General features: G+C 44.1%; 1 protein-coding gene across 1 annotated transcript; it reads right to left on the minus strand.

Annotated features, from left to right (window-relative positions):
* Window positions 1–704: 704 nt before the first annotated feature.
* AMBP (alpha-1-microglobulin/bikunin precursor) lies at window positions 705–12,048 on the minus strand. The gene is made up of 10 exons (XM_069062665.1): window positions 11,935–12,048; window positions 10,960–11,102; window positions 8,704–8,780; window positions 7,263–7,376; window positions 6,447–6,548; window positions 5,624–5,679; window positions 5,132–5,213; window positions 2,821–2,988; window positions 1,316–1,489; window positions 705–843 (listed from the first exon to the last, which is right to left on the minus strand). The coding sequence occupies exons 1-10, from the start codon at window positions 12,046–12,048 to the stop codon at window positions 818–820; spliced, it is 1,056 nt and encodes a 351-aa protein (XP_068918766.1). The 3' UTR covers window positions 705–817.
* Window positions 12,049–15,826: the final 3,778 nt, after the last annotated feature.

Below are 15,826 nucleotides of genomic sequence, written 5' to 3' on the forward strand. Positions count from 1 at the left end.
ATAATTGGTTAGTTAATCCCTTAAAGAGTTATGTCTACGTATATTTCAGAAGTGCTTCTCCCTCTTACGGGTATTATATGAGGGAAGAGTTGTTTTGCTCATTTTAAAGGGATTTTATGACCCACCTCAACTCCCCCACCCCCCCAAAAAGGGGGGTTGTTGAATTGTTGAATCCTATGAGCTTAGGAGGCCCAAGGATTTGAACTGATTTAAGAGAGAATCTTGTACTTTGACATAATTCTTGTATGTATCCTAAAAACATACCCTCTAGTCTGTTAGACAGAGACAGAGAAAGGCAGAGAAAAAGACAGGCAGAGACAAGAGAGAAACACAGAGAAAAAAGGTGACAGAGAGACAGAGACAGAAGAACACAGGATTAGTGTGTGCTTCTGTTGAAGTGGAACATTGGAGTTCTACGTTCAGCTTAGCACCAAACAACACATTCCCTACTCCTATTATACAAGCACAGGTAAAGTACTTAATAAAAGTTTATTGAATCAAAGGAGACAGGAGACAAACCCATTAGAGATGCCGAATCATAGTGCCCATAGAAAGAGAAGTCCGAGCTGTCTGGTCACCTTTAAAAGAAGTCTGAAGGCCAGAACAAGAACAGACATAGTAGATCAAATACAACTCGAGATTCAAACTTGGGACGCTGGGGTTTGTCTTTAGAGATTTATCTTAATTCAGGGTGACTGGGGCTAACTTTCTGGGAGCTCCCTCTATGCTATGCTTGGCTTCCTCTGTTTCCTCAGCTTTTCCAGGAACACATGGCTGGCTGCCTTCTGCTCAGGCACACACAGAGGGAGGTCTGGGTTCAGTTGGAGAGTCGCAGGAACTCCTCTAAAGACAGAAAGGACCCCCACCCCCCCAAAAAAGAGTCAGTCATGGATCACCCATAGATACAAAAAAGACTTTGAGGTAGAAGGAGTAGTATTCATTAGGACCTTATTTTTCCCATGAGACATTAGATAAAATGAGGCAAGTGGCTAGGTGATGTTCAATAGAAGGGCAGAGTGGGAAGAGCCATGACCTTTTTTGACTAGAGTCAGAGGACCCAGGTTCAAATCCTACTTCTGGTAGCTTCTGCATGTATGACCTGGGAAGGGTCACAACCTTCCTGGACCTGAGTTTATTCACCTCAAAGATGAGACGTTTGGACTAGATGATTTTTGAGGTGCTTTCTAGCCCTAGATCTATGATCTTATTTTCTGTGATTTTAGGACCTTCTATGTCTTTTCCTAATGGAAGCCCTGCAACCTGTCTCGTAGGCCCTAAGGGTAAGGGATATGCTCCTTAGCTGGGTGCCTCTTACCATCACCAGGCACACCACAGTATTCCTTGCACTCCTTTTCTGTGTAGAATTTGTTCCCGTTGCCATGGCAGCCTCCGTAGAAAAAGGGAATGCACTTTCCTTGGGTAGCATCAAAAGCCCAAAGCTGGTGGTTTCCACGACAGGGGCCAGTCACGATGGGCAGTCTGCAAGCAGCTAGAGAGAGACAGTGAGCAGAAGGTCAGCAAGACAAAACCCAGGTCTAACTACTTCTGATTGTCCTATGGTGGTGGTTCTTGATCTATAGGATGTGAATTAAAAAAAATTATAACTGTATTTCAATATGATCAGTTTTCTTTGTAATCCTTTGTATTTTATTTTATGCATTTAAAAATATTATTTTAAGAAGAGATCTAGAGGTTTTACCAGACTGCCAAATCAGACTTGCCAATTTGCCATGGCACTCAGGAAAAAAAAAGGTTAAGAATTCCTTTTGGGGTAGTAGGGCTTGGTAGAGAGGAACTTTGATGGGTAAATGAATAGCTATGGCTAGGGCTAGATTGCTCCCAGTGCTCCACAAATAGACCTCCTCTACCCCCTGCCCGAAATTCCACCATCTAAGTTTTGTTCCCTATTGAGTTGTTAAGTGCCCCAGAAGAGGGAAGACGTGCTAAGGTAGATTCATTAGTCAACAGCACTTCATGGTGGATGGAAAGTTGGCAGGGCACTGTTTGAGGGAGAAATCAGAAGGCCCCATGATGCCTCAGTGGACAGTGTCCATAGCCATTGAGGATAGAAAGGAATAAACTTTCATGGCTTTAGCACGGTGCTATTTAGCACATAGGAGGTAGAGAGAGGGGAGGGAAGTAGGTTATCCAACCTTGAGTCCTGCCCCTTTTAACACTGGTTATAGCCACTAGGCCCTGCCCAGACAAGAGATGCCCCTATGTGATACTTAGGCAGCCTGACAGATACTAATGCCTCTGTATTCTCAGGGGTAGGGGTGAAGGTGGGGAACGACTCATCCTCCTGAGGAGCCTGATTCTGTCCCATGACTCCAGGAGCTCCCAGGGATAGAAGAATTTCATTGAGACAGAATGGGTACAAATTCTCCATAGTAGGTGATTTGAAATTCTACCCCCATTTCAGAACTTTGATGGAGGTCTTCATGGTACAGTGGAAAGAATAACAACCTTAGAGTCAGAGGACAAGAGTTTAAATCCAAGATCTTGTATGACCCTGGACTAACCGATCTGGGCCTCAGTTTCCCTTTTTGATGAGGGAGGTCAAACCAGGTCACCTCTAAGGTCTCCATTTCTAAATTTTTGGTCTTATGACCTGTTGGGTTTGGGGAGGACAGGAAAGATATGGGGGTGAACTCTCAGGATACAGACTCACTGATGCTGACTCCAGCCAAACGGAAGCTGCCCAAAAGATGACAAAAACAGATTCCAAGGCCAAACAGAAAACTGTTTGCAGTTATCCCCCCAAATGCTTCTTTACTCTCATACAGATAGCTGGCAACTGACCCCCAGCTTTGACCTTACCCTCTGTCCTGCAGGTCTGGAGACACTCCTTCTCAGAGTGAAAGTTGTTGCCGTTGCCCAAGCAGCCCCCATAGTGGAAAAGCTCACAGGCCATGGAAGAGACATTATAGAAGTATCTGCTCTTCATTCCTAGGCAGGGCCCCACATCTTGCTTGAGGTGGCAGAAATCTGAGGAGTTGGCAGAGGCAGATATTGACTGAACATGTAGTAGGTACAAAGCCCTCACTCGTCCCTGAGGGGCAGCTTTGAGAAGTCCACAGTCCAGTAGGGAGGTAAGACACAGACACAAATACTATAATACAAAGGAGTAACATGGAACAGCATCTGCTAAGGTCTCCCACTGCATCTTGGGCCATCTCCAGTCATCCTGATCTATATCTGGCTACTGGACTGTAATGTTAATGGATATAAGATCTCCCCTCCCCCCCATTAATAGGCCTCACATGGAGCTCATTAAGGGAAGCTTGCTTAGGGGAGGCTTGCTTGTAGGAAGGCTTTCATACCTTTTGTTAATTTCCAATCATGCACTGAGTCACCAGGGTTGTGACACCTCCTGCCTCTGAGAAGTGTATATATACTCTGAGTTGGTATTTTGCTTTGGGGGCTCACTTATGAGAAGGATCTTGTGATTTCCTGTTCAAGATTCTGAGTGGCTCTTTATTCATCCCCCCGACTGCTCAGATGTAAAGGCTCTCTCCATCCAGGAATGTATGTAAAGTGTATAGTTGATACAGGCAGTCAGAGCCCTGTCTGTTGGTATTTATTTCTCTGCTTGTATTTTCTGTTTGTATTTTCTCTGAAGTTCAGGGCACTGACTTTTCCCCTGAACTAGTGAATGTAATTTTTAAAAGATTGTTGACCCCTTAACTGCTATATTTCCTCCTAAAGAAGATCTAAAAACCTGTGCTAGCAGTCATCCTGGGTCTGCCAGTGTGGTTGCCATCTACATGGACCCAGATGACTTTGGAGGAGAGAGTGAGGCTGGCGATCTTGCACGGTCCTTCCTCACTTAAATCCAATTTACTTGCATGTCATGGCATCACCTCCCCAATATCATGGTCGTCTTCAAGAACAAAGGACAAATGACAACAACAACTGCAGCATAGAAAGGGGAGTTATCATTTGGTAGGGAGATGGGAAGAGGAAAAGAGAAGGTCTCATAGAGAGGTGGTATTGGAGCTGGGCCTTGAAGGCCAGGTATGATTGTATTGTTCTTACACTATTAAGTGTTCCTGTGTCTCATCTCCCCAGTGAGACTGTAAACTCCCTGAAGGCAGGCACTCTGTCTCCTCTTGTACTTTCTACATCATAGCCTAGCTTAGGGACAGGCACATAAATACAGAATCAGATAATCAGACAAGAGTATTTATTAATCACCTACCATTTACCAGGCATGAATTAGGTGCTGAGGTGACACAGTCAAAAATTAAAATAGTCTCTGTGTCAAGGAGCTGAAATTCTATCAGGGAAGACAGTATATCCTGACACAAATATATACAAAATAAAGATAATGAAAATTTGTCAGGAAGGGCACTAGTAGCTGGCAGTGAGATCAAGGAGGGTCAGGAAAGGCTTCATGTAGAAGGTAGCATGAACTGGGTTTTGCAAGAATGGAGGGATTCTAATCAATCAACAAACACTTATGAAGTGCTTACTCAGTGCCCCACACTATGCTAAGCACTGATGAGACAAAGAAAAAGGAAGAACAATGCCTGCCCTCAAGAAGCTTACCTTCTAATGGAAGCAGAAACATAATAGGGAGTACACAGTACATCCAGAGAAGATGGAAGGCAGAAGTAAGTGCATTGGGGGATGGGGGACAATGAGTGCAAAAGTGTGGGAACTGGAGATGGACTGTCTGTCATACATGAAGAGCAGCAAATAGGATGGTTTGGCTGGACCACTGCGTGTTGTAAGAGAAGTGACATATAATAAGGTTGAAATGGTAAAGCAAGGCTAGGTTGTGAAGGGCTTTAAAAACCAGAGGAATTTCTATTTGACCCTAGAGGTACAAGGAAGCCATTGGAATCTACTGAGTTAGAGAATGGCACGGTGAGATCTTCACTTTAGGAAAATTACCCATTAAGCTTCAATGCGTTTTCTTGATTTGATCTTATTTTCACTAGTCTAGTCCTTTGACCCCTGGTTGTGAGGGTAGGGTTTCTCTGTCCCTGGGACCAAGAAGAATTGGCCCATGTTAGTACGTCTGGAGGACATATCTATGTGGATAAGCTTCAGATGGGTTAATGGTAGTGCTCTCCCTTCTGGTATGGAGGGAGGGAGCATAGATGAGCAATCTGGGGATCCTTACCTTCTTTTTTGACAAACCCAGTGGGCAATGGACCAGCTCCAGATGCCTCAGCCTCTAGAGGTAACACAGCCCGCCGGCTTCTCTAGGGGAGGAAAACTAAGACTTGGTAAAGGGAAGTAAGTTCCTTTATCTGAGAACTACTTCTATGATTGCCCACTCTGACCTCTATGATCACTTAGGTGATTAGTTTTGAGAATGGGTGTGCAAACAGAATCATAGTTAATGTTTCCATGATTTAAATAGTGATTGGAGGAGGGGGACAGGGTGGATAAGATATCTCTGGAATACTTGATGCTTTTTTAATTTTTTGCTTTTTGGAGGGCAATTGTGTTAAGTGACTTGCCCAAGGTCACACGGCTAGTTTTTTTGTAACTTGATGCTTTCTTGACTCCACCCTGACATCTTCCTTAGGAAGTATAGCCCAGAGCTTCAGCCTGGTGGACTCCATCCCAAAGGAATATAGCAGGCAGGGACTGAGGCTGAAAGACTCACTTGAGGCTCAGGTACAGGTGGAGTCGTAGGTTCTACCTCCCCAGGAACACATTCACCTAGTACCCGGGGGAAGAAGGAGAAAATGGTGAGATGTAAAGTTGTGCTGGTAAATGTTTAACAACCAACTCTCTAGGAGGAAGAAAAGTATAGGATACACTTTTAAATGTAATCTACATTATTAACATTTTCCCCATCATTTTCTTGAGACCAGACAATAAAACAATAAATAAAGTCCTGATTTATAGTGTAAAATGCACACAGTGAAGATTTAACAATCAGCTCAGGTAAGTGGGTTTGAGCAGGCTCTATTACCAGGCTTCGGGAGGAAATATGGATAGTTTAATTTGGGGGAGCCTGACTAATCTGCCCATATAATAGAGCTCTCCAAAGAAGGACCTAACAAAGAGAAATACTCTTGCACTATTTCACTGGGACACTGGGAAACCCAGCAGGGTCAACTGAATGGCACTGGATGTGTCTACTCTTTGAGAGAATGGTCTTTGTCCCTGAGAAAAAGGTTAAAAATGGAGACCTTTTGTCCCAAACATCGAATATTTGATCATGCTTATGGCTGTAGGACTTCTTAGGGCACTTGAGCAGAGAGTTCCTTATGAGAAAACAGACACTGATTACCTTTGTGAAAATCTTAACATGAGGGTATCATGGGATAGAGACCAACCTTGACGACTCAGTCATTCAGTTTCCTGTAGAACTCCTGCCCTGACTTCTCATAGGGTTATTTTGTCTGGGAAAGGACTTGGGGAAAATTCAGAGCATAAAAGAGCAGCTGATGCGATGGTGACCCAATGGAAACTTGGCTTACCTTTGTCTGACTTGAAAAAGATAGAACTTTCAGGAATGCCCAAACCCAGGGCAAAGTCCCTGAATTCCTCCAGGAGGCTTTCCCGAAGCTGGGGTCTCCGACCTGAGAGGGAAAGCAGAGTAAGCCAGCTATGGTGGACTCTAGTCTTGGGGTCTTCTTCTCAGCCCCTGTGGCCTTGTACTGAGGGCAACACCTCTAATATGGCCATCCAACAATCTGCCCCCTTCCCTCAATCCCAGAGTTACCATACTACTTCCCTCCCACCTACCCTGACTTCTCATCTCCTTGCACACCCAATGATTTAGAACTCCAAACTCTCAAATCTAACCTCTCTGGTCTCTTCTCTCAATACCCTGCCTTCTGCTTGAGAACAATGGGTGACCATCAATCAATAAGCATTTATTAGAGGTACCCTATGAGCCAGGCACAGTGCTAAGTGCTAGCAATACAAATAACAAAAGCTTGCCAACAAGGAGCTTGCCTTCTAGTGGCAGAAGAAAACACCTGTAGGGGAATGGTGGCCAGGAAAAGACATTTTGGTCCAGGAAGTTACAAGGATTCCATTATGTGATGCTGAATCATGAATTCCCTTCAAAGTCTTCCTGACAAATGATCACTTAGCATCAACATGAAGACCCCCAAGGCTGAGAACCTTGGTATCTCCTGAGCCCTACTGCTGGATAGCTCTAATTGTCTTAAAGAACTTAGGTGCTCTCCTGGGTCCCTTCCCTCTCAGGGCTTTCTTGGAAGAAGGCAGTCAAGGTTTCTGTTAGCTTCACTCTCCCATCTCCTCTCCTTGGGTTGGTAGGTCTTTACCATAGAGCTTCACAGTGGTGCTGGGTCCATAGCGGCTGGATTTCTGCATCAGAATTATGGCATACTCATCATAGTTGGTGTGGACCACATAGTAAACCATGGTCACGTTCCATTCTGCAGAGGACAAGCAGATACAATGGTCAGTCTACGTATGACTGGGTAGACACCATGGCAAATGGTCTTCTAATGCTAGGTAGACTCTCTCCCTCCCTCCTTCCTTCCCTTCTTCCTTCTTTTCTTCCTTCCTTCCTCCCTCCATTCCCTCCTTCCCTTCATTCTTTCCTTTTTTTCTTCTAAACAGTTATTTGGCTTCTAAGCAACCTACTATCCCTTCCATCTTTCCATCCCTCTAGAAAGTCATCCTTCCATATATCCTTCCAAACATCCATCCAGACTTTATTTTTCACTCTTTTATCTATTCTTTCATCCCTCAAAAATCCATCTGTTCATCTTTCAGTACACATTTCTTCAAGGAGTCATTCTTTCACATATCTTATTTTCATGTCATTTTATATTTCAATTAGCAAGAATTTATTTTTCTTTCCTCCTTTCCAATTAAAAAAAACAAAAATTTTGTAACAAATATATACTTAATCAAGCAAATAAATTCCTACATTCTTTTTACTCCCTTAAAGTCTCTTCTTTCTGCAAAACATCATTCCCAATCCCCCTTAAGACTAACACTTTCTCTCTCTTGTTTTTCTCCAATTTACTTGGTATATATTTTGTTTATATGTACTTATTTGACTGTTATTTCCCCCCATTTATACTGTGAGCTCCTTAAGAGAAGGGACTCCCTTTTGCCTTTCTTTATGTGTCCCCAGTGCCTATCACAGGGCCTGGTACATGGTAAGCCTTAATAAATGTTTGTTGACTAATTGACTGATGACTACATTGTCTATGTTCAAAAATGTGTCTTTTGTTCTGCATCTTGAGTCAATCCCTCTCTGACAGGAGATAGGTAACATTGTTCAACAGTCTTCTCCTTCCATATGTCTTTCCAAACATTCATCCATCCTTCCATTTTTCCATCTATCCTTTCATCTTCTCTCCAAACATCTATCTGTTTTCTTTCAGTTCACCTATCCATTCTTTTATCTTCCCATCCTTGGTTGAACTCATATTCTTTGTGTTCCCCCAAGCATTCATCTGTCTTTTCCATCTGTCTATCCTTTCATCCCTCTAGATATGCACCCATCCATCAAAGCTACAAGATCATTCTGGGATTATTGGTCCATTTTGGACTTTCTCATGAAAAAGATATGAAGAATTTAGAGAGCATAGCCCCAGGATTGGGGATGGGGGAAGGCCAGAGGCAAAGAGATGAATAATCAGGAGAAGAGAAGGCTGAAACTGTCTGAGTCACAGAGGAAACCAGCACAGCAGACCCTAACCGGCTGCCTCTGCCCTCCCGCCTTCTACCACCATCACACATACTTACTAGAGCTTTGATAGAAGAATTTCCCTTCAGTGTCTGTTTTCTGATAAGCCCCAGAATCTTGTTCACAGACACCTTTCCTGGAAAGGGGGCAAAGAAACCCACACCCAAAGAAATGTAAATCCTAGAAGAGTCAACAAAAACAGCAAAGCTCACATTTATATCAGCCTTTTAACTTTTCAAAGTGCTCTTTGAATCCACTGTCTCAAGTGACCGTGGGAACCTCGTGAGGTAGACAGGGCAGGGCATTATTGTCCCCATTTTGCCTAGAAAGAAGTTGAGGCAGAAAGAGGTGAAGTCTCTTTGAAAGGTCCCACGGTGAGTTAGAGGCAGACCTGGAGCAAGAACCCCATGTCCTGGCTCTTTTTCCCTTATTCTTCCCCCCAAAGCATGTCTCTTGCCTTGAATTTTCAGCTTCTGTCTCACTATCTCATTGTGTGTGTCTGTAGTCCAGAACTCTTCTTTATTTAACCTCTCCTGGGGGTCCAGATTTCCTTCTTTCTGGAGCTCACAGGAAGGCAGTGTGAGATTTACTCCCTGGTAAATGGAGGTCCTAAAGTGTCCTACTACAAAGAGTCATTGTAGTGTTGTGTGAGTGAGGTTTTGTAGGTCATCCCAAGTGAGGCGGACACTACCAAGCTGGAAAGCCATTAGGCAGAGGCCTGACAATGGTCTGATGACCAGCCAAGCTAAGTCAGGAGAGGCTCAACAACCAAAGGTTGACCATTGGGTGATGAATTTCCTTCACTACAGTACTGAGAAAGATCACCTGTTAAGTTTCCAAACGGTTATTATTTGTGTCAATCAGTCAACCCATAAACATTCATTAAGTGGCTACTATGTACCAGGAGCTAAGAACAAAGATAAAAGATGAAACAGGAATCTTCAAGGAATGGTGAAGAGATGGGAGTAGCCACACACCCATGTATGATCTAAGTAAATGCAGGCTATGCCTTCGTAAGTGGAGGTGGGTGACAGGAAGGTTTTCCAGGGGCCAGTTTCTAGGTAGATGAGACGTCACCAACAAGAATCCCAAATCCTTCTTCTAGGCCTAGAAGCACTGGCTTCTCTAGCTCCTTGGTTTGAGCCAGCCTTACTCACAAGCAGATCTGAAGGCTGTACACAAGGTGAGGTTTGAGGACTTCCAGCTTCAGAATCCCCCTGCCTGAAATAATTCCCACCATTTCCATTGCCACAGGTGCCTAAAATTCTACACTTAAGGGTTCTTTCTTCTGTTCTTAGAGGCTTTTCACCCCTACAAGTCCTCCATAAAAATGTGAAGGCCCAACTGAGAAAGGTGATGGTGAGCCTCTTATTCTCAATGAACCCTTAGTGGTGATTAGCTGATGACCAAGATCAAGGCCCTGTGGGAATAGAGCTGAGACTAGGGGGCTGAGAGTGTCAGGCAGTGGAAGATGCAAAGGGGACAAGCAGGGGAGGTAAATATTTTCCTGCTTCCCTTTATTACTTGGCTAATAATTCAATAATTCAAGGTCAGCTGGGTGGTGTAATGGATAGAGTGCTAGGCCTGGAGTCAGAAAGACTCATCTTCCTGAGTTCAAATCCATCCTCAGACACTTACTAGTGGAACGACCCTGGTCAAGTCACTTAACCCTGTTTACCTCAATTTTCTCATCTGTGAAATGAGCTAGAGAAGGAAATGGCAAACCATTCCAGTATCTTTGCCAAGAAAACCCCATGAAGAAAACTCATAAAGAGTCAGACATGACTGAAAAACGACTGAGCAAAATAATTCAATTCAGTCAGATTCCACAAGCATTTATTGACTCCTCATGCTCTAGGCACTGTTCTAGGCACTGAGAATGCAAAGACTAAAATGCAATTGTTTTTGCTGCCCTGGATCTTCAAAGATAAAGGACACTTTTTAAGGGTGTTATTATAGGCTTGTCCTTATCTATGTAATCCTACCTTCATTTCAAGCAAGAAAGCAACATTTATTAAGCACCTGCAGTACTAAAGGCACTGTGCCATGTGCTTGACTCAAAGGGGGTGATATTGCTACCTGCAAGAGACTTGGGCAAGTCACTTTACCTACTGGGGTCGTAAAGTGAGGAGGATTGAATGAAATGATCTCTGAGGTCCCTTCTGGCTCTGAATCCTACAGTCCTATGGAATCTGGCCCAGGGGGAATGAAGGAAGAAGGAAGGGGGGGGGGGGGAAGGATGAGGACAGTGGCTCATTGTGATACTGTTCCCTCCGTATTCTTCATCTCCTCTCCCACCCAGTTCCCAGACTCACCTAAATCTGGTATTGACGGTGCTGATCTCCTGATCAGTCTGCCCCTCGCCCAGGACAAAGGTACCCACAGAGAATCGGCGCTGGAACCGTTTCAGCCACTGGCAATTGGAAGCAATGGCCACATCATACCATTTCCCAAACATCTGTGAAGCGAAAAGGAACAGTGGCCATCCATGTGTCCCCTCCCATCCTGAGAGGCCCTGCCACCTCTCTCCACTGCTGGTTTGTAGACCATCCCTCTTCAGGTACAGTCTGCCTCTTGGTGGGGTTGGGGGGAGGAGGGGAACTCTAGTTTAGTGAAATCCATTTTCGGTGTCTTGCCACTTTGGCTTATCCTCCTCTGCCAGGCCCTGGGTTCTATTTCCTATGGCTCTTGCTCTCACCTGGTTGCCAAGTAATCCCTCCTCAGATTTTGGGGGATAATAATTTAAGATAGTTTTACTTCAAAGGCTATTTGGCCTTTATTAACAGGATTTTTGGAACCCAGAAAGTCCCAACAAGCTGTGGAGAGGTAAACTTATACGTCTCCCTAAAAATGTATAATTTTTATGATGATTGGACCCAATGGAATGACTCCCAACAGTCATTCAAAACTCTGTCCTTGCTTCTCCTCCCTCCTCCCCAAACCACTTTCCCTTCATGATCTCACAATTTTTCCTGAATTTAGAATAACGACAGACACATCTTTATAGCTCCCCAAGACTGCAAACCTTTAGTTAAAAGTGAGTCTGAATGCTCCTTTGCTTGTCATAGCCAGGAGATCTGACTATGTGACAACACACTAGAGACATCAAAATTCCCATTCTAGGAATCAAAACTAATCCTAGAGAAATCAAAACTCTTTTCCCCCACTGAATAGTATTTTATTAAAAAAAATATATGTAAAGATAGTTTTCAACATTCACTTTAATAAGATTTTGAGTTTCAAATTTTTTCTCCCTCCTTCCCTCCCCCAGGAGAAATCAAAACTCTTACCCTAGAGAGATTAAAATTCTCCTGCACTTGGATGTCATCCTGAATGGGGACAGGACTTCCCTGGGCTGTGACCAAGGTGACCAAGACAATGATGAGCAGCTGGGGGCCCAGCATGGCTTCTGGGGTCAGTCTGATGGCGTCAGTCCCAGCAGTTGGGTCTAGGCAGGCAGAGTCTGTTCTGCTCTCCAGGAGGATAGAAGGTGTGCTAGAGATGAGGCCGTGGTTGCCCAGCTACTGACCTTTGGTCAGGGTCAGGGCTGTTTGACTTAGGCAGCTAGAGTCAATCAGCACCCAGGCCTGACAATTATTGATTCTACTGGATTGAGATAATTGTAATCTAGCACTTTACCAACAGGGGTTTCCATCATCCAGTGGGGCCACAGGACCCATCTGAGAGGCAAACTTTCTACAGAATCCTTTGCAAGGGTCATAGGACCATAGATTTCAAACTTAAAGGGATTGTATACTAGAGATGAGATGATTTAGTTCACCTGGGCTCCTTCAATCAGTGACTTATCTAAGGTCTCACAGGCAGTAAGTGGCAGAACTGAGATGTGAATCTGTGTCCTGATTCCAAATCCAGTACAAATGGAGGAGTCAGGGGACAAGGCCTGGTAAATTGAAGACATGGATACAATGAATTCTAAGGTCTCTTCTAGCCCTGTGTCTATGACTCTTTGGAGATGCATTTTAAGGACTTTGCTTTCTAAAATTCTTTCCCATCCATCAGTCCACTGAATCTTGTACTGGACATTGAGGTCCTTTCATGAGCTGATCCAAACTCCATTGCAGAGAGTATGACTCTGATGCGCTGGCCACATTGTTTGAATGCCAAACATGCGTTTGCTCAAAAGACTATTTTATGAAGAACTCACACAAGGTAAGTGCTCCCGTGGAGGTCTAAAGAAGTGATACAAGGATACTCTCAAGGTCTCTCTGAAGAACTTGGGCATCGAATGGGATTCACGGGAGACAGTGGCACAGGACCACCCAGCATGGCCTGTTTCAAAGAAGGTGCCGTGCTCTATAAGCAAAGCAGATTTGTAGTAGCTCAGAAGAAATGTGAGACGTGCAAATTTAGAGACATCTCCATGCCAAATGCTCATATGCCCACCTTGGGTAGAATCTTCCCAGCTCGTATTGGTCTGATCAGGCACAGTCAGACACACTGTAGCTTGGCCCCAATATGGTGATGCCATTTCGGTCCTCTTTGAGAACAAAGGATAACAACTATTAATCCCATTTTACAGATGAAACTATTGAGGCTCAGAAAGAGGAAGTGACTTGGTTGGCAATGGCACTATAAGTACCACCTAGGCCTCTTTCCACTATCCCTCAGTCACTCCTCCTGAAGGGGCAGAGCCGTTAAACACAGTTCAGCTAATTGTCACCCCCTTATTCCATTCATCCTATCAAACCAAACCAAACCAAATCACCCAATGAAGCAAAATCTTGTGGTCTGTGTGATTCACTGACTAGTCTGTGCCAGGAAGCTGAACCCTGGTCCCTGGCCTAGCTCTGAGTCGCCCCAGGTGTTGTTGCTGTGGTGTCCTCTCAAGGCCCAAATTCCAGTCCGCTCTTTTTTTCTGCCCCTCTTGCCTCCCCCCCAAAACCCCACCTTTCCTCCCTAAGGGAAGGTGTGGGCTGGACTATTTTAGGGGTTAGGGAACCCCTTTTCCTGGCACTTCTTTACCTGTGGTCTGATTATCCCCTCCCCCACAATTTCTTTTTGCTCGAGGTGAACAATTTTCTACTTAGGGTTTTACACAAAAACTGAAGGCAGGGCTGAGCCAGGCATCTGGGGGCCTAGTCAAGGTCAACCACTGGCCCATCCCCCAGACTTCTCCATGCTCTTTGTGCTCCTGGGATGATTAACTAAAGCAAACAGGGAAAGAGTAAACTTTGAGGGGCCCCAGAGCCCAGCTGTCTGCCTTTGAACCAGTTTTTAAAAATTAATCTCTGAGCATCAGAGATACCTGACAGAGATATCTATTCTCTTCTTGTTCCTGACCTTTTCAGGTAGTGACATGGCACAGGGCCAGTGCTTTCCCTTAATCCCCATTCCTTTAAGTCATGCCAGGAAGCAAAGCCTCCCGTGTGATCCTTTCCTTCTTCTCTACTCATCTCTACCCCAATCCCCCCTATTCTTGGCCTCATGCTGTGTAAAAATCACAGAGCTCCGGGTCCTAAAATGCCTTCCTGATTACTCATGGAAAGCCTGTTTGTTTGGGCCTCTGTGCTGTGGCCAGGTGACTTTGTGCCAAGGTGTTTGTTATTAGCTAAACTGTAAGGGATAACCCCAGTGAGAAGGAATCTATATCCTAGACTTCCCCTGGCTCCTTCTTTCTGAGTTTCCATCTATCTAGCTACCTCCCAATCCCCCAGCCCCTCAGGGATAGATTTATTTTTTATTTAGGGCTCTGATCTTCCAACCTTCCCCTATAAACTATTGTGATTGAAATCTGGAAAAGTCTGCTTTCCTCTTCGTTCGTTTGAGACAAAGTCAGTATTGTTCGAAAGAGATTTTTCCTAGGAAACTAAGGGAATAAAACTTTTCCAATTATTAGAATCTGGGAGGAACCTTAGAAAATAAAATTTTAGAACAGAGAATATTGACTGTTAGAGTTGGAAAGGACCTTGACATAAAGAATGTTGAGAGATAGAACTGGTTAGTACATTAAAATATGGAATGCTAGCATAGAACACAGACTGTTAGAGCCTGAAGGGCCTTAGAACATGGAATGTCAGGGCATAGAACACAGGCTGTTAGAGCTATATGGGACCTTAGAGCATAAAATATTATATTATATATATCATATATAATATATAAATATATTATAGACCATAGAATATTAGAACTGGAAATGTCCATAGCTAGACTCTAGTCCAAACCCCTCCTCATTTTGTAAAAGAAGAAACTGTGGCCAGAGAGGAGACATGAATTTGCCTTCTATGGTCACACACTGAATGGCACGCAAACACAGGTCTTTTGATTTCTAGTCCCATAACTAATGCCTTCCCACAGTCCAGCTCAGCTAGCAGACAGCTCCCCATATGTGCATTTTGTTGTTTTGACTCCCTCTGGGTGTGGGTCCAATAGGCCCCCTATCAGGTCATTAAAACTCTCGCTTCTCCTTCACTCCCATGGCTCCCCTTCTCCTCTTTCCAAGGAAGGAGTTGGCCAGGAGGAAAACTAGATTTTCATCTTTGGGTGTGGAAAGGCACTAGCTGCCAACAGTTGGCACAGATGTGTGTATGTATGTAGCCCAGATGCAGAAATGCATGGAGGGTGTCTTTCTTGACTTGTGAAAGATACACAGTAGACTTAGTCAGCCAGAGGCTGGGTATGAGAAACTCACTAATTATAATAATAGCTAACATTTATATAGCACTTACTATGTGCCAGGCACTGTGCTAAATGCTTTATAATGATTATCTCATTGGGTCCTCACAATAACCCTGGGAGGTAGGTGCTATTATTATCATCATCTCCATTCTATAGATGAAGAACCTGAGGCAAACCTGGGTTAAGTGACTTGCCCAGGGTCACTCAGCTAGTAACTCTTTGAGGCTAAATTTGAAGACGGTTCTAGTGTTCTGTCCCCTGCACCACCTAGCTGAAAATTTATGCCTTTATCCACACACTACTCATGACTCTTAGTGTTGTAGACATAATAGGCTGGATCAGAATGTAATAAGTACACATTTTCCCTATCTACTCATTTGAGGCTAAAAAAAAATCAACATTGTCCCAATATAACCTAAATGTCCCAGATAATCACTGACTCCCTTCTCTCTGGACCTCCCAGAGCCCTTCACAACCTGACTTAAACGTACCTTCCTAGCCTCCTTTCACATTTTCCCCCTTCACATCCCCTAAGTTCCACCCAAA

This window comes from Petaurus breviceps, unplaced genomic scaffold (assembly GCF_028583685.1).
Source record: "Petaurus breviceps papuanus isolate PSGF00001 unplaced genomic scaffold, PetGlider_PUasm1.0 90503, whole genome shotgun sequence".
NCBI lineage: Eukaryota > Metazoa > Chordata > Mammalia > Diprotodontia > Petauridae > Petaurus > Petaurus breviceps.

Bases quoted from the DNA above. Each gene is read 5' to 3' on its own strand.
- AMBP (XM_069062665.1), bottom strand. From the start codon at position 12,048: ATGCTGGGCCCCCAGCTGCTCATCATTGTCTTGGTCACCTTGGTCACA. The intron at 5,214-5,623 runs GTGAGTCTTTCA...TTCCTCCCCTAG, and splicing joins CACCTGTACCTGAGCCTCAA to AGAAGCCGGCGGGCTGTGTT. The intron at 2,989-5,131 runs GTAAGGATCCCC...CCAACTCCTCAG, and splicing joins TGGGTTTGTCAAAAAAGAAG to ATTTCTGCCACCTCAAGCAA.